The following is a 26,175-nucleotide window of genomic DNA, read 5'->3' on the forward strand; positions in this document are numbered from 1 at the left end:
AATGGCCCTTCAGAAGGGTTTCTTAGAAGCTCAAATCCTCTAATTTCACCGTTGAGCAACTTGTACAAAGGGTCACCTAATTACCTAGATCATGATAATTCTAGACCTAGGATTATAGATTTTTTTGAATCCTACTCAAATATTTCTAGTAAACCATATAACATAGCCACTTAGAACTGATAAGGCAGGTCAGAAATGTTTTCTGTTTATACTTACTTACATTATTATTTCAGGCTGCTGCAGTTAATGAGAATACTATGAATAAGTCAGAGAACCTGTTCGTTACTGGTTCTTCATTGGCGTCCCAGGTTCATGCTGCTGCTATTAATGGAGATAAGGGTGTTCTTCACAGGCTCATCATAGGTAAGCAATCCCCTTAAGCAGAGAAGAGAAACTTTAAGAATAACTCTTTGTCCTAAGGAAGTTTGTTAATTTTAGCTTTAATTTGCAGTGTATTTACACATTTTAATGGAATTATGTTATTATGTATATTTTGTACTTGAACAAGAAAGAAATTAAGTCCTAAAACTTAAAAATAGAGATTGGATAAGGTGAAAATTACTTGAGAAATATCTGCATATTTGGCATTGGATCTGGATATGTACTCTAAAGTGCTAAGGGAATTAATTCATCTTTGTAGTAATAGCGATCTAGACTGAGATAGTAGATAATGAACTTTTTATATACCTAAAGTACTCGGGTACAGATAATTTAAATTTTAATGATTTTAAATTGATTCAATGTACTCTCCACCATTGATTCGACTGAGAAATCAATACAATATTCTTCCCATCATATATATTTAGAGAGATCCGATATAGAAATTCTAGAAGGATAGAACAGTGTAACTAGGGAAGAGGCAATATTCAACACTGACATAGGTAAGAATTATCCAGAATTGTGAAAACCACATATCCCCTTATTCATAGACCCTTAGTCCTAAAGAGAATAAATAAGATTAAAATGTATATCATTTGTCATATTCGTGCATAGCAGTGTCTAGTAACATAATTGACAATTCTAGCTAGGCTTTCCGTTCCTCAATATACCATGGGTTTTTGTCTTACTTTCCTCTATACATCTATTCGCTCTCCTCTTTTCTACATTCTACCCCCTTACCTTCTTCTCTACTAAACAAACTCCTACTCATTTTTGAAAACAGAAGTCTTTTACTACAAACGCTGAAGATTTTCACTTCTCCTTCACTACCCACATTCACAGTTCCTCGCTGGAACTTGACATCTTCCACCACCTGAACATAACACCATTCAACTAAAACTCACTTCCAGCTCACTTGTTACCAAGAACAATAGTTTTCAGCCTCACTGAGACCTCCAGTCTATTATCTTCTCCACTTTTGACCATCATTCTTCTGTCTTTCTCCCCATTTGGGTTTGATTCTATAGTCTATTATTAAAATATTTCTCTTGGAAAAATTCTCTTTCTCCTCATCTTCTGTTGCACCTGTTTGTTGTAATCCCAAGTCTAGATGGACCATTTCTGTCTGTCAACCACTGAACAACTTAACTTGGCTGGAAGATTCATATCTCCCTAAAATCATAATTAACCACTTCATATAGGCAGGTGCTCGATACTATCACTCATCATTCCACATTTCTCTATAGTGAATGGTTATACTTCTCACAAAACCAAAACCTCTGACTGCCGGTTCTCCCTCTATTCTCAGCTTTATGCTTCCTACAGAAAATGAAGACATTAAATAGGAACTCCCTTATATTTCACCTTGATATCTACAAATCATTTTACATCTGCACTCATTTTCTTCTTTTCTTATTGAACATAGCAGTTCTTCCACATATGCTCTGTATTCCAGCCCTTCCTATCAGCTCAGGGACCTTGCTCCATTTTTTCTTTAAATCTCTGTTCATTGTGTCTTCACCCTTTTCTTCTGTTCTTCCAATCAGCATGTTAACATGCTTTGTTTTCTCCATTACTTAAAAATCCCATCCCTGTTCCTTCATCCCCTGTAGTTATTGCCACATCTCTCAAGTTTCCTTTATAACTTATCAGTGCACTTGCTAAACTGCTGCAGCAGTAACTTAAGTAAGATGGAAATATTTTTAATTCTCAAAACAGTACAAAGGTAAGTGGAAACTCTTGGGTAGATACACATCTCTTCTTACAGAATCATCAAGGGATGCTGCTCGGGCTTGGCTCTTAACACACCATCTTGACACACCACTTCCATCTCCAAATCAGAGACACATACATTCCCTGTAGTCATAGCTGAGCCAGTAGGAAGAGGGAAAGAGGGCAAGAAAGCAATGTATCATTAAGGAGGTAGATGGGACTTAGACACAGAACCACATCTAAGATGAACAAGGAAAAATAAAAGTTATATCCAGCTAAAACTTAGGGTGCTTAATTCCTAAAGTGAAGAATGAAAGAATGAATATGGTGGCAGTTACCACTCTGTCACCAAAACCAAGGCCCTTGACCCATCTGCATCCATGGTTCCCCTTTCTTTCTCTCAACCCACTCTTTTATTAGAAGAAACAAAGCATTCATATTTTGAAGTATATATAGAAGAAGTACAAATAATGTATTTGTAAAGTTTAACAAACAGATATAAAACAAACAACCCTGTAATTATCAATAGGTCAGGGAAAAGAATATTGTCTGATTCCACAGAATCCCCTAATGCATTCTTCCCTTCCCCCTGGAGTAATTTGCTATCTTGATTTTTATAGTAATAATTGCATTGTAGTTTTACTATTGAACTCTTAAACACTGTAACTTAGTCATGCTTCTTTTAGACTTTTTTTTTTCTCTAAATGATCCATGTTACTTGCACTGGAAATTGTATAAACGGTTATATATAATTTTTGTGCTCAAAGCTCTTTAATTACTTTTCATTGTACTTGGGATAAAATGTATAAATATACTTATATCTCTTTCCCATTCCAATCCTTCCTTTTACCATTTTCTTCCTAGAAAAACTTGCTTTCTTTCAGTTTTTCAAACCTGCCAAGCCTATTTCTATCACAGGGCTTTAACCAAACCACTGTTCTCCTCATTTGCTATCTTACTCATCCTTTAGATTTCAGCTTTAAGGTCCTTCTTTCAAGAGACTTGCCCCAATCCTCCAATCTCAGTGACATGTGTTCATTGCCTTCTCTCTTGGAATTCTGCAGTCTTCTCTGAGAAGGCCTGTCTGTTGTTATAACTCTGAATCTATATATATGACTACTTTCATGTTTTTCTCCTTTGTATGAATAGAAACTTGGTCTGTTTAATACATAAAATCCAGCAGCTCAGCACACTGTAGACATATGAGAATTATTGCTGAAGGAATGAATTAGTATTAAAACCGTTCTTCTAAGTATCTTTGCTCCCAAGAAGTCTATAATCATCCTGAGAGCAAGGACTAAATGTAAGTTGAGTTGAACTGAGTTAAATTGACAAGTAAATTAAGATTAAATTCCTTAGGAAAAAAAAAAAATTTAAGTCAGAATACCTAAAGAAAAAATAACCTTATGAAATGAATTATCTATTATTTTCATGAAAACAATTTTCAAAGGAAACAAAATGTGCAACATGTTGTAAATTAAAAACGCTTGTAAGGCTCAGTTATACAGATTAGCTAATTATTACATAATAACACTTAAAATTTTCTTATAATTTAATATCCTCAAAAAAATTCTTAAAAACAAAAATTTATGAGATGAAACCAGTATTGAACTGAAAAATTTATTTATAAATTATTTTTCTATCTTTTATATCAGTTTTGTCTAAGGAAGCCCTTGCTTATGAACTGTAATGCTGCTTATCTTTTTGAAGAAGTCTGCCATTATGTCTTCTGTGCAAAGACAGTAATACCTTTGCTCTGTGGTATTTCCCAACATTTGTATTTTCCTACTAAATAATAATTGTTTCATCTTAAATTTCAGTGTAACTTAAACATTCTTTTATGTAGCACATGTTTGATAAGCTCTAAATATATGCTATTTCTCTTTTCTAAACTAGTAACATAGTACTATAGATGAATTGTTTTTTTCTAAAATCTTTGCACACCAACTGCTCAGTGAATTCATTCATTTTAGCATTTTCTGTTTTCCCTTCTCTGTTTCCATGGAGAAGTATGTCAGTGATGTGTTTGACTCCATGGAAACAGACGAGCATCTCTTTCTACATACACAACTAATTAAATTGAACACTTTTCTGTGCTGCCCATTGTCCTGGAGGAGGACTGAAGAGGCTTTTCTGGAATGAGACATAATTTTAATAGCAGTTCTTGTGTTTAATCTGATACAATGGATTGATTAACATAACTCATTACGTCCGAGAGTCCTATGAATTAGGGTTCAGTCTTGGGCCCTACATTCATAAACATAGATAGTAAAATCTTTATGTTCTATGGCTATCATTTATAGTTGTGTAGCTTTTTCTCTTAATATCAAACTCAAATAATTAGAATGACTCCCAGAGACAGTTGATAGTAGATTCATTTTAATACTGTACAGTGTAGTGTAATACAAAGGGTATGGATTTAGAATCCATTAAATCTGAGTTTTGAGTTTTATCAGGTTGGACTTAAAATAATTGGCTCTTATGTAGTTTCAGAAATGCTGCAAAATGAAAATCACTAAACACTACAAAGAATAATATAATAGTATTATTTTCTTTGTGAAAGCCAAACAAAATAATTTATAAATATGCTGCATGTAATAATTGACATTGACATTCCTGTTCCTAGTGTTTGGGGGTGTTGGCAGTGGTCAGCTGACCAAACAGCACTATCCTGATTCCTCTACAACTTTGGATGCCCTGTCCATGTTTGAGCAAGTATAAAACTCTCTGAATTCTTTTTCTAACATCTCCCAACATTGTGGTTAGGATGGCAGGAACCCTCATAAGTGGTGAAGTAGTAGCATTATTTCAAGCTAATTACCTTACTTCAACCCTGACGTCAAATGTCAGGATCATTAAATATTTTATAAAAGCGTGCACACTTGTATATATTATGTATAAATATACTTATGTATATTTATGTATACTTATATATACTTAAGTATATTTATGTATAAATATACTTAGGTATAAATATGGCACATTCTAGATACATGAGAAATATTTCTTCAAGGAATGAGTATTAAAACCATTCTTTAGGGCCTCCCCGGTGGCGCAGTGGTTGAGCGCTGGGTTGCGAAGCTGCCCGCAGCCTCTGCAGCGCCGGTTCTATCCCTGACCACCGGTCGAGGGTCCCACATGGCCTGCAGACCTCTCCTGCCGCCTGCTGCTCCCCTCAGCAGTGTACTTTGTCAGTCTGCCTGCTCTGCTCTCCGTTCTGACTCTGGTGAATTCTCTCACCCTCCCGCGCTTCCAACTGTACCCCATGCTTATATAAATAAATAAATAAATAAATCTTTAAAAAAATAAATAAATAAAACCATTCTTTAAAGTAAGTATCTTTGTTTCCAAAAAAGTACATAATCATCTTGAGGGCAATATTAATAATGGGGATAATTGCAATGTTATAATTGAGTAATAGTAATAAAATTATCCATCATTCATAAAGTTATGTTTGTTCCAGGCACTGTATTAAATGTTTTGCCGCTTATTGATTCATTTAGTTAAGAAGTACTACAAAGAGTTTGGAATACTCTTAATACTCTTATTTTGTAGGTAAGCACACTGGGGTGTAGTGAGATTAAGTAACTTGTCTAATAAGTAACAGAACTGAAATTGAAGCCTGGAAGCCTGATTCTAAAATCTATACTTTTAACTTTTAAACCATGTACATTCATATCTGTAAGTCCACAGAGAATAAGAAAGACCAAAAAAAGAAATGTGTAGGTTTTAGCCTTAACTAATGAACTTAATGGTTATCTAGACTGGATTTTTCTTAACCTTTTTTGTCTTATGTGCCCTTTTGACAGTCTAGTGAAGCTTGTAGACCTGGTCTCAGAATTATAAATTTAAGAACTTGAATATAATGAATAGGAATCCAGAATCATCTATACTGAAATATAGTTATCAAAAGTATTTTAAAATTATAGCAGTATACCTGCAACCATTTTCTACATTAAATAGCAAGGATTTAGTGGTAGATCTAACAACTCTGATGCTTTCAACATATCAGTGACTGTAAATATTCTAAGATACCACAATTATAATGAGATAATATGCAACTATATTTTATAAAATTTCAAGAGTCCTCCAAATAGACTATGTTTCACATTATTATCATAATTCTCATCATATATGTTAGGACATTGAAAATCAGAAGTTAAGAAATTTGGTTGCATAGCTAATAACTACATAATTGAGGGTCAAACCAAGTAATTGCATTATGAATACCATGTTCTTTCCATTGTTCCCATGTTGCCTCTCTAAAAATAAGTAAATGTTTTTTCCAAATGACCACAAATGCCCTTGCAAGATGACAAAAGGTGTGAAATTAGAAGTAGGTGAAAGTAGATGAAATGCATCTATGATGCCCTACATGGGTAACATTTTAGAACAAGAATATAAGATGTCAGTAGAGTATGCTGGATTTACTTGTGTTGCACAGTATGGTGCCACAGCTCTCGAGTGGACTGGCACAACTTGTCACTACAAGTGACTGTCATTTCCTCTAACTGCTAGAGTTAGAGCTCTGGTTTCTGCATACACCAGCCCATTAACCATACAGGCTCTTCTGCTTCAACTAGCCTTAAAATAACTGAATGCGGTAGTGTAGTGACTTTTCCAATCATGTTCCAGTTTAGCTTTCCAAGCTGTGTCCAGACTGAGCATATGCAGAATAAGCACCAATTGGCCATAGATTCAAGGCTATCTCTAAAGTTGCCGGAATAATTAAAACAACACTGCACACTAACCAGCTGCTTTCTATAATAACTATTCCTGACAGGAATGCAAATTTAAGTGCATTGCCACCCAGTCAATATTAATTTACATCATAAATCCTACATGTATACAGCATGTTGCAGTTACTAAATACTTCCAAACAAGAAATCATGCACTTGATCATCAAAACAGGCTTATAAATAGTCTGGACAGGTACTGGCTGCATGTTATAATTGAAGAAACTAAGCAGGGAGTAGGATGGGTGGATAGATACAAGCCTCTCTCAGTTGCTGTCTTTTAGCAGGAAGCCCAGACACTGATGGGACCCTCACTACTCAGAAACTAGCCATGAAGACTTTATCCCCCTAAAGCAACTCAAAACAGGACCCAACTGAGACTGACTGCTGCTTTTTCTTATCATGAATGGGGAATACAAGCTCTCACTTTCCCTACTTACCCCAAATGCACCTTATAGGCACAACAAATGGGATGGTGGTACCATAATCCAATTAACTCTTCTCTGTTCGGAAGTAGAAATACCAGTTACACAAAAGCAAATTATGTAAGGAGTTGAAGGCTTGAAGTTTCCCTGCATTTTACAGCAAACTTGGGAAGAGCATAGCAATTAACCTAAAGTTTCATGCCTTAGGAGGTGGAGTTACCTATTAACCCCTTGGTACTGACTCACTTTGGCCCTGAGAAACCTAATCACTTAGGATTATCACAGTGGGCAATGATTGCCTGCATTTCTCAACATTTGTTCTTGTGACACAGTTCCTAAATCTGTTCCTTTACTAAAGCTTTCAAGGAAGAATACCACTTAGGGGAAAATTAAAATTTGAATTGCTATCATCTTGTCAATATTATGTACTATTGTCTTTGCTTAACACTAATGTCCTTTAATCATGAAAGATAACTGGAGACTAACTTATTGTAGCATGTTCTCTCTAAGTATCAATTTGACTCTGGAAAGGTTTAAATATAAGAGGAATGTGTTCTGCCTATAATACCTTTAAGTCCTGTTAATGAGTTTGGGTTTAAATGAGTCTTACCTATAAGTGCAATGACAGATTCTCAGAATCTTCTGGATTAGATATTGGAGGTCCTTGTAGAAAGAGTAATACCTACCACTCTTTTACCACTCAGAAGACATGTGCACAGAGGTTTGTATTCTAAGATATGTCAAATCAAATGCAAACCTTACTGGGCAGCCTCCCTGGTGGCACAAGGGGTTGAGATGCAGCCTATGGAGCTGTCCGCAGCCACTGCAGCACAAGTTCGATCCCCGGCCAGGGAGCTACCCACATGGCACAGCAGACCTCTCCTGTCTCACCCACTGCTCCCCTCAGCAGTGTATTTCACTCAGTCTGCCTGTTCTGTTCCCCAGTCTGTCTCTGGTGAATCCTCTCACCACCACCCCCACACACACACCTCTGGCCTGTACCCCGGTTCTTGTATGCATAAATAAATAAATCTTTAAAAAAAAATGCAAGTCTTCTGTTTTCAAAAACCCTGAAAAAGAACATCGGCCTCTTTCAGGAGTCATACACAACCTGAATATGTTTATGCAGCACTTTCAAATTTCAGGACCTATGACCTTTCTTGATTTATTACCAGGATACATGGAAATATGGATTAGACAATGAGTTGTTACCTAAGAAGCTGGGTCCAGCACATCCAAAGTTTAAGTACATGTTGAAATATTTCCAACTAAAAGAGTACCTTAGTTTTGGGCACAAAACAACTCAAACAGAAATGCAACACTTTTTCTTTCATCATCTAGCATTTTTATTTCCCTAGAAAAAAAGATTTCATTTGATCAGTTTTCTTCCCCCGTTAGTGTATGATAGTCATCTTAATGAAAATACTAACATTTTTGTCACTTAAAATGCATGGTGGAAACCTGGTGTCTTTTCTTGTTTATAAATCACTTTTTTTGAGGAATGCTGTGGTGGATTTCACCCTTTTCAGTGTATAGGTATTTAATTTTCACAAATATGTAGTCATGTAATCACCACCACTATCAATATAAAAACAGTCCCCTCACACCCCTTAATTGCTCTGTATCCCTTTATAAGCAGTCTCTCCCCACATCCCAGCCTCTGGTCTGTGTCCCTATTGTCTTAACCTTTTCCAGAAAGCCATGTAAATAAATCATACAATATATACCCTTTAAGACTGAGTTCTTGCACTTAGTGTAATACATTTGAGCTTATTCAGTGACATTGAGTAGATCAGTGCTTCAGTCCTTTTTTTTTTTTTTTTTTTTGCTGAGCACTATCCATTGTATGGATGTACTAGAGTTTCTTTTGTCATTTCACAGTTGGACAGTTGAAATGTTTCCAGATTTTAGCAATTAAGGGTGAAGATTCCATAAACATCCACCCACAGGTTTTTATGTGAACATAAACTTTTATTTCACCTGAGTAACACCTAGGAGAGATTATTGGGCTATGTAGTAAGTATATCTAAATAGTAAGAAACTGACAGTTTTTCATAGTGGCTATACCATTCTGCCTTTACTAGTGATGTCTGAGAGTTCTGGTTCTTCATCCACACCAGCATTTTGCCAGGGGTTTTGGTTGTAATTAGCAGGAGAAACAGGGTAGAATGCACTGGCTCCTTATTGTCAAAACCAAGAACCAACTGTGATTCATTTTTGTGTCTCATAAAAAACACACCTCAATGCATGATATATGGTCTGTACTAAATAATTATTTGTTGACAACAGAAAGGAGGAAGGAAAATAAGTAGCTCCATATCTCAAAATGTTAATTCAATATAACATAGTAGTTAAGAATACAGTTTTTAGAGCCAAACAGTTTGAATTCTAGCTCTACCACCTACTTTCAAGGTGAATGTATACTAGCTGCTTCACCTCTTAATTTGCTGCCTTATGGAGAGGGTAATTTCTACTTCATAGGGTAACTGAAAATGAGGTAATATATTTAATGCATTTAGCTCAGCATTTTGTAGTAAATAGGAAATTTAATTCTTGTCAAATATCACTAATGTTTCTTATACTTTTAGGAAACTCTGCCCTTAAAGACAAGGAAGATCAGTTTGGAAGAACCCCACTTATGTATTGTGTACTGGCGGACAGACTAGATTGTGCAGATACTCTCTTAAAGGCAGGAGCAGATGTTAATAAAACTGACCATAGCCGGAGAACAGCCCTCCATCTTGCAGCTCAAAAGGTAAGAAGTAAAATTTTCAATAAGTAAACTTTTGGTGTGGCATTTGTTAGTTCACTAATGGGATGATGCAGTTCAAGGTAACAAAGAAATCACAGCTAGATGAATCTTGTTTCATATGTTTTCTCTAAAAACCGTCTTTAAACTGTAGAAAGTAAAGCACGGATAACCATCAGTGGCTACTTGTCCAGGTTCCAAACAATGGAACTTTATCATCTTTTATGATTTTATGACTTATTTTCAGTTGAGGAAAATGAATCAAAATTACATATACATCTCATCAAACTATATTAAAAATTAATTTATGTGCCAAAAACAAGAAAAACAAAAAAAAAACCTATGAAGATATTATTATTGGTTGGTTTTAAATATTGGAAATATGTGAATTTTTGTACTTTTAATTACTTAATTTTTCTTAATGAGTATTACTTTTTAAAAAAAAAACCTCAAAATATGTCACATTGTGGGGCATAAAAGAATTTATTTTCTGAATGTATTTTTGATTTCTGAAAAAATCTAAAATGATATTACCAGTATAAATAATTTCATATTTTGAAATACATTAAGAGTTCAGATTTTTAAGATTAAACATATAAAAAATGTGAACTCCTATATTTATTTAAAAACCTGTTTACTTGAAAACTCCTCCCCTCATAAAAAACTTTGGTATATAAAATATATATTCCTAGGATCTGGTATTTTTCTTTTTGTTACTTATATTTTGGGAATGAAAAGCAATGAAAATTAGTTAGATCCAAGTGATTTCCTATTAAAAAATGTGAACCAGATATAGCTGATTAATTGAGGGGTTAGAAAAACACCTTTTCATAAGTTTAACACATAAAAAGAGACTGACAGAAACATATACCACTGAATATGCTACTTATGTGCTCTGATCAGTTAGGTCTGTCAGGTTATTTCCAAAGTTATTGCCCCTGAATTTGCTTTTCATTATAGTATTTTTTAAAACTTCCTGATTTACAACTTCAGTTTTAACTACTGCTTAGTATTTATAACCTTTCACCTAGGCTTGTCAGTTGTTAAAATTATTCACTCAGGAAGGATAACTCCATTTAACTTAATTATCATAAAAAAGTAAACATTTCATGATGGTGCACAGGTGCCTTGGGGAAGGAGATTTTATGGGGACTCAATCTAAGGGGGTGGAGGAAAGCAAATATTGTCTAAAAAAATGTAAAAAAAATTGATAAATGTTAAAAAAAAGTAAAAAAAAAAAAAAAGTAAACATTTCAGACTGGGAGTAGCCCTAATATAAAAAGTTTGATATACTTTAGATTTTTTGTTGTGACTCATTTTGTTTTAAAACTCACTTCAAAAACAGAGTTTTGAAGAACTTAATATCAAGTGGATCGTGTGAAAAACAAAGGATATGAGTGGATGATCGAACAGTTTGTCATCTTTATAGAGATATAATGTGCTTAAAAAGGTTAAGAGAAGTGAAGTGTACCATCAGACGTATTAGTTGTAAGTCTTCAGAAATGCAGTGTATGCTTTTATTTTGTTTTTTTTTTAGTCACTTTTAAAAATTTTTTTTAATTTTATGTATTTTTTACATCATTTTTCATTTTTGCACAATGTATGCATTTTCATCTTGGTTATAATCCCCATACAATTCCCACCTCCCTTCTCTGGACCCTAATCCCTCCTCCCCCTCCCCCTAGTGTGTCTCTGGATTATAGTTAATTGTTGATTTTGATTTTTTACTTTATTATAATTACTCTTTTTCCTGGGGCCTTATTTAGGTTTTCTAAATTCCTGCTATAAGTGAGATCATCCGATATTTTTCTTTTTCTCTCTGGGTTATTTCATTTTGTTTCCCCTTTATTTTTTTTAATTGTGATTTATTTTAGTCAAAGAATAAATAGAACTGTGATTTACATGTTATAGTTGATTTCATAAATAACAAGTTTTATGTTATTTTAGCTATCAGATAATTATGCATTTCCCCTTGTTCTGTGTTGCTGTTTGGTTTTGCATTTTTGCTAAAAGTAGTAATGCATCTTTCGGTTATACTAGCACAAGTATAAAGTGTAGTAATAAATTATGTAGTACTCTGCTCTATCCAGATCAAATCTGAGTATTGTGTTTAGTGTTCTGCTTCATATGAAAGCACCATTATTAAAAAATCAGACATAATATAGATCAGGGAGGAATAAGGATCTAGAAGTAATTTTCAAAAACTTATAATTGGAGATGACATGTGCCAAGTCTATAGAACACCCTTCCTCTGAGCAGTCACAAAAATAAATTTGCTTTAGAGAAAACATCTTCACCTTAAATTTCCAGAATTTCCCTGTTTTAAAATATTCCAAACATGGTCTCAAAGTGAAAGATCACCAAACACATGAGGAAGTTCTCCACCATGAATGAGAGTCAGCGGAAAAGATAAACAGACATATTCCATCAAAAATATCAGCTATTGGGCCTCCCCGGTGGTGCAGCGGGTTGAACACAGTGTTGTGAAGCTGTCCGCAGCCTCTGTAGCACTGGTTCGATTCCCGGCTGGCCAGGGAGATTCCCACATTGCACAGCAGACCCCTCCTGTCGAGCCCACTGCTCCCCTCAACAGTGCTTTCAGTCCATCTGCCTGTTCTGCTCCGCACTCTGTCTCTGGTGAATCCTCTCACCCTCCCGCACCTCTAGCCTGTATCCCAGCTATTGTATAAATAAAAAATAAATCTTAAAAAAAAAATCAGCTATTGGCAACATTAGAAACAAAATGTAAAATAATTGTTGACAGAATGTTTAAAGATTTTAAAAAGAAGAAATCAGAAACGTGAGTAAGCTATAAGAGATTTTCATAACTAGGTATATAAGTTCTGACTATGACCACTTCTTTTTGAATAATCCATGTGCCAAAAACAAATAAAAAATTGAACAAAATATGTACACTGTTTGAAGGCATTGAGAACAATAAGATCCAAGAAGCTATGTCCATTCGAAGAGAGTACCATGTGAAATTAGCTTCACATTCCTCCTGGCTTTTTCCTTTAAAATGTTTTTCAAATTGGAATGTAAAAGAATGCAACCCCAGCAAGAAGCAGTATTCTTAATTCTAAGGCTGAGAGACTGAGGTAGAGTTTAGAGTTGACTGTGAATAGAACTCAAAGACCAAGATTTTGGAGAGAAGTAAACTGCAGAGAAGGAACCCAAAAATCTGGTTATAGAGTCCTCACCTGTCACTAGCAGATTGCTGAACTGTGCTTGTATAGGGTGAGACTGAAAAACCCAGCAGTAACCATCAGCTGGAAACTAAAGAGCTAACCAGAGATTGTTTAAAAATGATCATATATTTTCTTTCCTACTTAAGTATTTTTCCTACTTAAGTATTTTAATACATCACACACTGACTTTTGTAGAAGGATTCATTCTCATTTTAAAACATATGAATAACTAATTTTCCCAGGACAACCTAGCTCATTAATTTTCAGCCACTTATATGCTGTGTGCCAGTGCCAAGCTGTTAGTACTATGTACTTCTAATACCACCTTCTTTTCTTTTAGAGAAGGCTCCTGAATGTTAGGGAGCCACTAGGGAAATACAAAAATAAAAGCTACATGATCTACTTCAAGGGAACTAATCTGGTAACTAAAGTTGCTTTGGAAGAGGAGGAGAACAGAGCTACAAAGTGATTATCATTCAGACCAGTAGAGAGGAGCAGATGGATGCAATAGATATATTGTGGAGGGAGAAGTGCTCATTCACTAAGTGTTTCCTAAAATTCTGCTATGTAGTTATGATTATACACCTCGAGAGAAAATAAAAAATAAATTATATGTCTGCTATTAGTATACTCAGTACCGATTCCTATTAAGCTTTATTTCCCTTTGTTTCCTGAATTTCTCTGATATATCAGATATCAAATATTATTTGAATAGTGTCTATCCCACTTAATTCTGTTACCCGTGAACTTGGAAGAGTACTACTTATGTAATCATCAACAGACATGTATGTGTGTATGCATGCACCAACATGTTAAAATTGTAATATGTAACAAGTACTATATGAGGCCGTGGAATACAAAGATGAAAGACATGATTCCTGCTTACAAAGATAAAGACATTAAGTGACAGTTGAAGCTGGCCCATTTACTTTACAGAGCCTAAGTGTTTTATAAATTGTCACCAGACAACATATAAATAGTCATTACTATTACTGATCTGAGGATCAACCATTCTCATGTTATTTTTGTTATAATGAACTACATCATATTATCTTCCCTTGGTTTTATTAGTAGGAGAAACTCATGTTCCCATAGCATTTTGTTCATGTCTCTATTAGAGCCTCATTACCTTGTATTGTAATTATTGCTTACTTATCTCTTTCCCACTAGATTGGAGCTCCAGGCAAAAACCTTATTTTATTTTTCTTCTAATCCCCTAGATTCTAACACCATGTTGACATGTCTTGATTAAATGAATAAATACATTTTTATTTTACTTGTATAGAAAGTCATTACTAATATAAATGCTAAATGGTTTTTTTTTTTAGAAACATTGACCCAATTCCAAAGTACATATATGGGAAAAACTATGGTGATTGACATAGTAAATTTAACACATATTCATTTCTTTGGAAACCAATTGTTATTAGTCCACGCCACTAAGGAAATAGTACCCATGAGAATAAAATTAATCTCAATATACTGAACATCTGCATCTAATTTGTTTTTTATTGAGTACCCTCAGCTTAATCTAAGAAAGCAATCAGTCATACCTTTTCTGAGTTTCTCACAAAAGGTATCTAATTGTTAGAAATGTTTTGCTGCAGGGAAGCTACTGTTTCTCTGACTTCCACAGATACAGTTATTTGTTTATAAGGATTAAAAAAAACTTTAACAGTCTTGCTAATTGTTAACCATTAATACATTTTTCATCTTCCAGGAAGTTATTAATTTGACTTCAAGAAGATTAAGACTACCCAGTTTGAAAAGTTACAAAATGTTGAACACAAAAATTAAAAAGCTTCAGGCTGCAGTTGTGGTTTTACCTTTTTTAATTCACAAAAATAATTTTTAATTCTTCTATGAAAACTGAATATTAATTCTTAGTTTTCAATGTGTTGTTTCCATCTTAATCTATAAAAAGTAAAGGAGAAATATAAAATACACTTTCAGGAGAACTTAATACAAGGGAACAGTATTAGATTTCCTTATTTTATACATGCTTATACTTACACATATACACATGGAACAATCCACTCCCCAGTTCACTTCAACTCTATATTCCTTATTCTCCCTCAGTACACTTATACCTCTGCCATGATTCCTTACCTACCACAGTTAGGTAAGGATTTCACGTGTCTATATATTTTACCTCACTAATGATATTTGAAGATAGAGACTGTCTCTAATTTTATAGTTCTAGTCTGAGTATAGCGTCTGCCACTTTATCCTCAGTTATTGTTTAATGAATACATGAATTCATAAATCCACCAAACAATGTGAATTATACAGTATGAAAAACCGTTGTTTAAAAAGTTTAAATGCTAAATATTTTGTTTTTTAGAATCATTTACCAAAAATACGTGTATAGGAAAAGTTATATTGTAACTTAATAATTGATACATTTATTCCTTTCATTTTCCACACCCCCTCATTACATCTTTTAAGTAGAATTATATAAAGACTCTGTGTACTTAGTTTCTTTTTTTGTTACATTTTAAAAGGCTGGATTTATTAGGAAAAGGAGTAAGAAATGAATAATTTAATATCAGTCTTATATGTCTCAGTTTCTGCATCTATCCTTTTAGTTATCTGCTCCGTAGGAATGATGAGTCCCTTAGATATAAAACATTTTGCTTGATGGAGAAGTATATTCTGCAAGTTATTAATATTATTGCTGCAATAATAGTCATACTGCAACACAGGTGTAAACATCAAATTTCTCTTTAGATATCAGTAGATGTCAGAAACAGAAAAGCCCTTCAGGATCTTCTAATCCAGTTTGCCATGGATGCAGAAATTGAGTGAATTCTTTCAATTCTGTGTGCTCAATAAATTATTCATCATTTTCTTTGCCTTTGACTATACCTAGATTTTCTTTGTCTTCTGTTTAGTTAATTATTTAAAACTTACAGATAATTGAGAATAATATTTGAAAACTCAGGTACCTAATACCTGAACATTTATTTTTGTTTCTGTTTTAAATGAATTAAAACAAGTGAGGTATTCTATTTATCATCTAAACTTCCATTCCCTTCTACTTTTTCAATCTGTCTTGATTTGGGGGATTTGTATAACCAATAAGACTATTTTACATACTTAAATTCTTTATATAAATGGTATTATACTGTGTGTGATATTCCTCAACTTGATTTCTTGACTTAAACAATACATTTTTTAGATTTATTCACGTTGAAATGTGTAACCACTACACAATCATTTGAATGACTAAAATGAAAGTCTGACAATACCAGTTGGTGGTAAAAATATGGAACAATTTTTGGTGAAAATATTTTTGGTGAAAATTTAAATTGATACATTAACTCTGGGAAATTGCTTCACTGTATTTAAACACTAAATATATGAACACTAAAGGACATAAACACATGTATGCACCACACACACACTCTATGTCCCTGTAATTCCTATCCCAATACTTGTAATACCTATGAGAAATAAATGCTTCTTTCCACCAAAAAGACATATACGAGAATATACATGATAGATTTATTTATAACTCATATTCTTAATAATGCAAACAACCCAGATTCCTATCAACAGGTAAATGGGTAAATAAATTGTGATATATTTCAACAGTAGAATACTACCTAATGAAAAAAAGTGATCTATTGTTATATTCAACCCTCAAATGAATTTCATAGACTCATGTTGAGCAAAAAAAGCCAAACATGTTCTACATATATAAATTTCAAGAACAAGTAAAAAAGTGTATGGTGATTCAATCCAGATTTATAGTTACCCAGGCATGAATAGGTATTGACTGAAAAAGGGCATGAGAAAGTTTTCAGGGATGCTAAAAATGTACCTATCTTGATTTATGTGTTGGTTACATAAAATTTATCTATCCGTATACTTAAAATGTTTGTACCTTATCGAATATATGTTACACTTCAATTTAAAAAACATGAAATACAGTAAATGGCTATTCCTCAAATAGATTAAACATAGTTACCATATGACACCAATTCCTCTTCCAGGTAGTATATCCAGGAGAATCTAAAACATATTCACACACAAATTTTTGCACAAGTGTTTATAGCAGCATTATTCATAATAGTAAAAAAAAAAAAAACCAAATTGGGACAACTGATGAATTTGGATAAGTGAAAATTAAATAGACTTACAATGAAATATTGTTCAACAATAAGAAGGAATAAAATGCTGATACATGCTACAATGTGAATGAACTTTGAAAAGATTATGGTAAGTGAAAGAAGTCTGTAATAAAATACCATGGGGTAAATTATTTCCTTTATAGGAAATGTCCAGAATAGGCAAATCTGTACAGACAGAAAGCTAAACAATACTGGACTTGAGCTGAATTGGTAGAGAGTGGGGTGAAGTAGGGGTAAAGAGTGACTGCTAAAGGTTATGGGCTTTCCTTTTTGGAATGATGAAAATGTTCTTTAAAAAAATACGTGTGTGTCTACAGGGCAGCCGGGAAGAAGGGAGTAGGATCAAAACAAGGGTGGTGGGAATAGTATGGGGACTATAACCAAGATGAAAATGCATACATTGTGCAAAAAAGAAAAATTATGTAAAAAATATATGAAATAATTTTTTTTAAGAAATGTGTGTATGTATGTGTGTGTGTGTATATCCACAATTTTCTGACCACTGTTTGTATATAGGATAAGAGAAAATGAAATCAAGAAGGGTTCCTAGCCTAGGTTCTTTTTTTTTTTTTTTAAAGATTTATTTATTTATCTATACAAGCACTGGGTACAGTCAGAAGCGCGGGAGGGTGAGAGAATTCACCAGAGCCAGAGCGGGGAGCAGAGCAGGCAGAAGGACCGAAGAACACTGCTGAGGGGAGCAGTGGGCATGGCAGGAGAGGTCTGGGCGCCATGTGGGACCCTCACCCGGTGGCCAGGTATCGAACCGGCGCTGCAGAGGCTGCAGGAAACTTCGCGGCCCAGCGCTCAACCACTGCGCCACTAGGGGAGGCCCTAGCCTAGGTTCTTAAACACTCAGGTTACTTATCCCCAGCCTCAGCCTTAGGAACTGTAAGAAAGCTCTCTATCTGTTCAAATTCAGTGGTCCTCAACCTTGAACATGCACCATCATCACCTGGAGGTCTGTTGTAGCTACTTTTAAGTGTCTGTGTAGCTGTATTCACTTACTAGTCCATTTAAAAACAATTTAATAAATGCCCATTGTGCAACACATAGTATATAGCCAATCGATATCTGAAGAGTAAACAAATGAGGTTTTGGCTGTTGGGATGCTTCCAAAAAGAAGGCACCAAAAAAATTTTGCAATGACCACATTACTTAAAAATGTGGGGAAAGTCTGAGGATATAAGAATTATTTTGTTCCAGACTCTTAATCTCTCAAATCTCTGGACTAGGATGCATGATATTAAACAATGCTTGAAGTTTACCTGTTGGACCTGAAACGTAGGTAGGCTATCTGTTTTGAGGCAGGCAGTGAATCTAATCTATTCTTCGCTTCATGGTAATACAACTACTGAGGTTTCCAAATAACATCTACTTTGTCCTTTTTAGAAACTAGCTCTAAACCTGTCTCTGGTTTTCCAGTCTAGATACTGGTTTCAAATATTTAGATCATATATTCAAATGAGTGTTCTAACCAAAACCAGAGTTGGCCTCTTTTTAAACAAATCTGAGACTTGAAAGTAAAACATGGCTTTAGTACCTTGAATATATTCCATGTACTTATACTTACACAGATAAAATTTATAGTCACAAAGAACCACTTGTCAACAAATCATGATTGAAATCACTACTTTGGGGCCCTCCCTGTGGTGCAGCAGGTTGAGCAAAGCACTGTGAAGCTGTCCCCAGCCTCTGCAGTGTGGGTTCAATCGCCCAGCCGGCCACAGAGATACCCTCATGGTGCGGCAGACTTCTCCTGTCTCACCCACTGCTCCCCTCAGCAGTGTTTTCGGTCCTTCTGCCTGTTCTGCTCCCTGCTCTGTCTCTGGTGAATTCTCTCGCCCTCCCATGCCTCTGGCCTGTACCCCAGTGCTTGTATAAATAAATAAATCTTTAAAAAAATGAACAAGGATGTAAAATATATGTATAAATTATATAAAAAATTTTAAAAGTATTTTAAAAATCACTATGAATTTTTCTAATATGATTCTAGTTTTTTTTTTCATTTAGGTTAATAATAGCTTCATAGCAGCAAGAGAAGCTGGAAATTATTGATTTTTTTGTAAACAAACTATAATTTGCTTGAGTTCTTCAAGGCCACTTTGTCACTTATAGTCAGGAATCACCTTCTTTTCTAACTCCAGCTCTGTCCTCCTGACAATATTCCATAGAAAGGAAATAACATACTCCTGAAATTTACTTTCTCAGACTTCTGGTTCTTCTGTCTTAAATTAATTCCCAGTCAAATTCCCAAAGAAGTACCTAAGGAACTGAATGTAAAATTTGAATCCAGAGCTTCAACTCTTAAGTCCAATGCTTTTTTGGGTTATAATATTCATCAAACCCAGTAGAACAGCCTTGAAGATTGTGTTATGAAATCTCCATGATTTGTGTACTTCTGTTTTGTACTCGGCCATGTTTCCTTAACCATATTCATTTTCTAATCATCTTTATCTCTTCACTGACCCTCACTTCTACTAAGTCATGAAAATGCAAGCGTCTGCTTCCATGAATAGATTAGAGATCCCCACAAACCTAGATTCCCATGGAAACCAATCCAAAACTACAAGGAAAAGAAGAGTATATATCGAATTTCCCTGAGACCTACAGCTTGTTTTTCATTAGACTCATGCTGCTTTCTTTTAAACTCTGGGCACAAGGCCAGTGAATATTTTTACAGCTGATAAAAAAGAGCTTAAGAACCATTTACTTTCCTTTAAACTTTTAAAAATTAATTTTGTATGTAACATCAATTCCAAAGAGTGCTAATGTGCTTATTACCTTCTTATATCATAGGGCCATATTTGTTCAGATTATTTCCTCTTCCTGTTTTTTTTTTTCCCTATTCCTATTATACCATTCAAAGCAAGTGAGAGGGAATCAAGGACCTTTTATTTCTATAGTTGGAATACTGTCATCTCTTGGGTACATTTTCCCTGTGACCAATCAGGACTTTTTAATGTTTTCTTGACTATTACACTTTTACAAAGTGCAAATGATCATTTACCAATATAATAACAAAAAATATAACCAAAATGCCAAAGAGGGGATCAAGAAAGTCAGGGAGGAGGCAAGTAATAGGGGCAGGCTGTAATTTTTAAAAAGGCAATCAAAATAGCAGCACTGTTTACAATAGCTAAGCTTTGGAAACAGCCCAAATGCCCAAAAATAGATGACTGGATCAAGAAGATGTGGTACATATATACCATGGAATATTACTCAGCATTCAAAAAAGATAAACACATGCAATTTGCAGCAACATGGATGACGCTGGAAGGGATCATGCTCGGTGAAATAAGCCAAAAAGAAAAAGAAAAGTACCGGATGGTCTCACTCATAGCAGGGATCTAAAAAACTTAAATAAGGGACCAGGAAAATGAATAACTATAAGAAAGTGAAAATCAAAATCAACAAAAACTATGAACCAGAGACACTTTTTGGGGGGTGGGGGGCGGGAGGGGAGGGATTGGGTTCAAAATGGGGGGATTGCAATTGTATGGGGAATATAAAAATAAAAAAAAATAAAAATAAAATTTGGATCAGATGTCACTATGTTTTAAAAAAAAAACAAAAAAACAAAATAGTCTTCATTAAGACAGTGATATCTGAAGCAAGAATTGAAGGAGATGAAGAAGGTAGCCTTTTGAGTGGCTGAAGATTTTTTATTCCAGGCACAAGGAATAGAACAAAGACATTAAAATGGAGTGTGTCAGGAATGTTTGAGAAATAACAAAGAAGCTTGTGGTTATCATGAATGAGCAAGGGAATCATTGGTGTGAGGGTGTGGAAGAAATGCTGGCCAGGTCCAGTTGGGTCTTTTGACCATTGCCAGAAATGTTTTTACTCTAAATGAGAACTCACTGGAGAATTTTGAGGAAATGAGTGACATTATCTAACATATGTCTTAATAAAGTAATCATTCTAGCCAAATGAAGATATTTTTCTCCAACTTTACTATTATATATTTCTTCATTCCTTCTTCAAATAATATGCTGTCAAATCTGTTTCCAATCCTGAGCCCTTTCATCAGATATACACACAGTTGCCTAAATCTCCCTGAAAATAGATACCTAGAATAGAATAAAATGCCATTCTGATGAGCAAGAGACTATAGAAAGACTCTAATCAATTACATTTTGGCAACCGAATACAGTTGATTCATGTTGAAGGTTTTTCATATAAAATTTCTGTCTGGTTTAAACTGTTTAAATTATGGCTTAAACTCTTTAAATTATGGGTTAAGCTAATGCTGTGTTCATATTGTTGTGGTTTTGGACTTACTTTATCCATATTTTAGTTAAGCATATTTTTTAATTTCCCCAGATTTACTTAGGCAGAGTTTACCATCCCCTCTTTTGCTCCTCCAGTGTCTTCTGTACTTAAACACAGTTATATCATCTATCACACTGAAAGATATTTACTTGTTTGCACATTTGATTTCCCCTCAATGTACATCTGAATATCAGGAAGAGTATCACAGCTGCATATTTTATTTTCCGAGCCTAGTGCTTAACAAATACTTAAGAATGCTTTGTGAATTGAATTAGGTTGATCTAGTGACCTGTCAAGGTCATTTTGATTCTTGAACCTGTCATTCAGTATAATTGTTTTCTCTCCCACATATGTCACCAGGATTCTCATCTTAATCTTTGGTATCAAAATATAAACTGCTTGCAATATGTGAAAATATGTTCAATATTATTCATCGTAAGAGAATGCTCATAAGAGAAATGCAAGTTAAAATTATAATGAGGTAACGTGTTTCATGTGTCATTGACAAAGATAAAAATATTTAGCATATCCTAAAATAACAAAACTGTTGCTGGAAGAAATGAAAAATAGTACAACCCTTATGGAAGGAAATTTAATGATATCCAGCAAAACTAAGCTATGCTCTTAGCTTTGATTCCACATTTCCACTCTTATGAATCATCCCAAGTGTACATTGGTAAAAATAAGAAAATATGTACATGCAAGGCTATTTAATTGCGACATGAATTGTAATAGAAAAGAAACATGTTAGAAGATTGATTGAATAAAAAAGTATATTCATACAGTTATATAACTGTAGAAGGTAATAGCAATATTTTGATATTATAGTATATAGATGATCTGGGGTAAAACAACAAGTGTGGAATATTATGGTAGTCTATATTTTATACATGACTATAAAGTGGTTATGGGGATTTTTTTTTTTTTATACAAATGCTGGGTACAGTCAGAGGCGTGGGAGGGTGGGAGAATCCACCAGAGCCAGAGCAGGGAGCAGAGCAGGCAGAAGGACCGAAGTACACTGCTGAGGGGAGCCGCAGGCAGCAGAAGAGGTCTGCGCGCCAAGTGGGACCCTCCTCCGGTGGCCGGGGAGCAGCCGGGGATCGAACCGGCGCTGCAGAGGCTGCAGGCAGCTTCTCAACCCAGCGCTCAACTGCTGCACCACCAGGGAGGCCCGTCATGGGGATTATTAAGTGAAGAAATCAAGATGCTGAAGAGTATATGAAACCTTTTATCTAGGAAGGAAAAGAAAATAACTATTTGATTATTATTTTCAAAAGATGGAAGAATAAGTGAATAAAAACTCTTGAGAGAAGGGAAGGGAACAGTGTGGAGAGGACTTCTTTGAATGTATCTTGTTCTGTAGTTTTTATTTTTGAAACCCTATAAATAATTTTCATTAAAAGTTAAATGTTAGACCGGGCTTGCAGGGGAGCACGTCCCGGCACCGGCATTTTGCATCAGGGACCTTTCTTTGCTGGAGACTGTGTGAACCCAGCAGAAGGCTCACCGAGGAGCCAGAGGTAAGCTGGGAGGCTTGCCCATGCCGGGCGCCTTCTAGCCTGCAGTTCCAGCCCAGAGGGGAGCAGCACCCACCGCTGGGGCAGACCGGGCGTGCAGGGGAGCACGTTCCCGCATCGCCATTTTGCAGCACGGACCTTTCTTTGCTGGAGACTTGTGAACCCAGCAGAAGTTCCCCAGAGAAGCCAGAGGTGAGCTGGGAAGGTCGCCCAAGATGCTGGCCAGTACCAGCAACACAGTGTCACAAGGAATACGGCAAATTAGAAAACAGGCAGTAGGGAGTAGAAAAACCACATGCAACCCAGCAACTCCTCAGAAAAAAAGCACACCGCAAAAAGAAAGCCATCTACCAGATTGCAACGACAGTAACTTGGAAGAACTTCTGAGCCTTCCAGATAGAGAATTTAAAATTGCTGTGATTAAAAAACTGACAGAAGTCATAAAGGAAAACAATGATAAGGGGAAAATAATTAATGACCAGAAGAATGAAATTGAGTCCCTAAAGAGGGAAGTAAAAGAAATGCAGGAGATCAAAGAATTAATGGAGATGCTAAAGAACTCTGGGGAAAGCAATGAAAGCAGAATAGATGAAATGGAAGAACGAATAAGTACTCTTGAAGACACAGAAATAAAAAGAACTAAAACAGAAAAGGAAGGAGAAGTACGAAGGAAAAAGACCGAAGAAAGACTTCGGGAACTATCTGACTCCATGAGAAAAGGAAATATAAGAGTTATAGGAATCCCAGAAGGAGAGGAGAGAGATGTAGGAACAGAGAAAATATTCAAGGATATAATTGAAGAGAACTTCCCAAACGCGAAGAAGGAGCTGAAAATTGATATACAAGAAGCAAGAAGAACACCAAACTTCTATGATGAAAGGAAAAATACAGCAAGACACATAATAGTAAAGCTCCCAAGAATCCAAGACAAGGAAAAAATAATGAAACTAACAAGAGGGAAGAAACAGATAACATTCAAAGGGAAACCAATCAGACTGACATCAGACTTCTCTGAAGAAACACTACGGGCAAGGAGAGAGTGGAGGGACATAGTCAACAGACTCCAAGAAAACAGATGCCAACCAAGAATACTCTATCCTGCAAAGCTCTCCTTCCTCCTTGAAGAAAGAATAAGGACCTTCCCAGACAAACAGAAACTCTGGAATTTTATTACGACTAAACCCCCACTCCAAAAAATACTACAAGGAGTCCTAAAGCCAGAACCTCAGAGGGATGAATAACAACAAAAGAAGGCCAAAGAAAGTTATTAAAAGAATAAATAAATAAAATCAAAGGAAAGACAAACACAATGGCAAATACAGATGCTAACATATCAATACTAACTCTAAATGTAAATGGACTAAACTCTTCAATAAAAAGACACAGAGTTGCAGGCTGGATTAAGAAACAAAACCCAACCTTTTGCTGTCTCCAGGAAACACATTTAGCTGCAAAAGATAAAAATAGACTCAAAGTTAAAGGATGGAAAACAATTCTACAAGCAAATGGACCAAAAAAGAAGGCAGGAACAGATAAAACAGATTTCAAACTTAAAAAGATAAAAGGAGACCCCAGTGGTCATTACATTATGATCAAGGGGACAATACTTCAAGAAGAAATAACACTCATTAACATATATTCACCAAACGAAGGAGCACCAAAATATATCAGACAACTATTGGCATCTCTGAAAACAGACATCAGAGAAAACACATACGTAGTGGGAGACTTCAACACACCACTATCAACAATGGATAGATCAACAAGACAAAAAATAAGTAAAGACACTAAAGCTCTAAATAAGGATCTAGAGTGCTTGGGCTTAACAGACATATATAGAACACTAAACGCAAAAAAATCTGAGTATACATTTTTCTCAAGTGCACACGGATCATTCTCTAGGATCGATCATATACTGGGGCACAAGACAAACATCAACAGATACACCAAGATTGAAATCATACCAACCATCTTTTCTGACCATGAAGGCATCAAACTAGAAATAAACCATAAAAAGAAGGCAAGGTACTCTCCTACCTCATGGAGATTGAAACCCACACTACTGGAAGTCCACTGGACTAACGAGGAGATAAAAGAAGAAATTAAAAAATTCTTTGAATTGAATGACAAGGAGGACACCAATTTCCTAAATGTATGGGACGCAGCAAAAGCAGTAATAAGAGGAAAATATATAGCAATAGATGCTCACATCAAGAAACAAGAAAGAACTCAAAGCAACAACCTAATCTCGAAGCTCAAAGATCTAGAAAAAGAACAACAAAAAAACCCCAAAACCAGTAGAAGAAAAGAAATAATAAAAACCAAAGCAGAAATAAATGAAATCGAAACTAAAAAAACAATCCAAATGATCAATGAAACCAAGAGCTGGTTCTTCGAAAAAATAAATAAAATAGATAAACCCCTAGCCAGGCTCACAAGGGCAAAAAGGGAGAAAGCACAAATAAAAAAAAAAAAAAGTTAAATGTTAGCAAAGAACAATCCTTTAAGACATAGCCAAATGAAATGAAAAAACCTAACTGTATATCAAGTTGATTGTTTAATTACACAAGTAATTCTAAAATAGTAATTGACTCTTCAGTACTAATAAAACATCTCCTAAGGACAAAAAAGAACTGAAAAGAAATCCTGAACTATATTCAGAAAACATACTGTTAGTAATAATACTATTGTTTTGATGCACTAGCATAAATCAGTAGACTTATTTTAATGTAGGATAAAGTAAGTGAATATTTATGTTAATGTCATTAGTAATCACAGTATCATAGGAGGAAACTACTCCATGACTCCTAATCAGGATGGCCATTGGCATCACAAATGATTGCTAGAAAGGTATGAACAGGGCAGTAGTAGACTATTCTCTTATTTATTATCTGAAGCCTTAGATAATTGCCAGTGAAGATAGTAAAACAAGTATTGGAAATATGCCCCTCTGGAAATTATTTCAGCAAGCATTGAGAGCGGACATATTCTATTCCACTTTCACTTTGCACTGAGGAGTCTGAAATGAAGACATTCTTCATTGCTTTGCAATATC

General features: G+C 35.0%; 1 protein-coding gene across 1 annotated transcript in view; it reads left to right on the forward strand.

The window, feature by feature from the left end:
• Window positions 1-254: 254 nt before the first annotated feature.
• INVS (inversin) overlaps window positions 255-26,175 on the forward strand; it is a gene marked incomplete at its 3' end in the record, with an annotated part of 101,958 nt that continues 76,037 nt past the window's right edge. The window contains 2 exon segments of the mRNA XM_084237331.1: window positions 255-363; window positions 9,841-10,007. Of these exon segments, the coding sequence (XP_084093457.1) occupies window positions 258-363; window positions 9,841-10,007 (273 nt within the window). The 5' untranslated portion in view covers window positions 255-257.

Source organism: Talpa europaea (assembly GCF_964194135.1).
Source record: "Talpa europaea genome assembly, chromosome: 7".
Taxonomy (NCBI): Eukaryota; Metazoa; Chordata; class Mammalia; order Eulipotyphla; family Talpidae; genus Talpa; species Talpa europaea.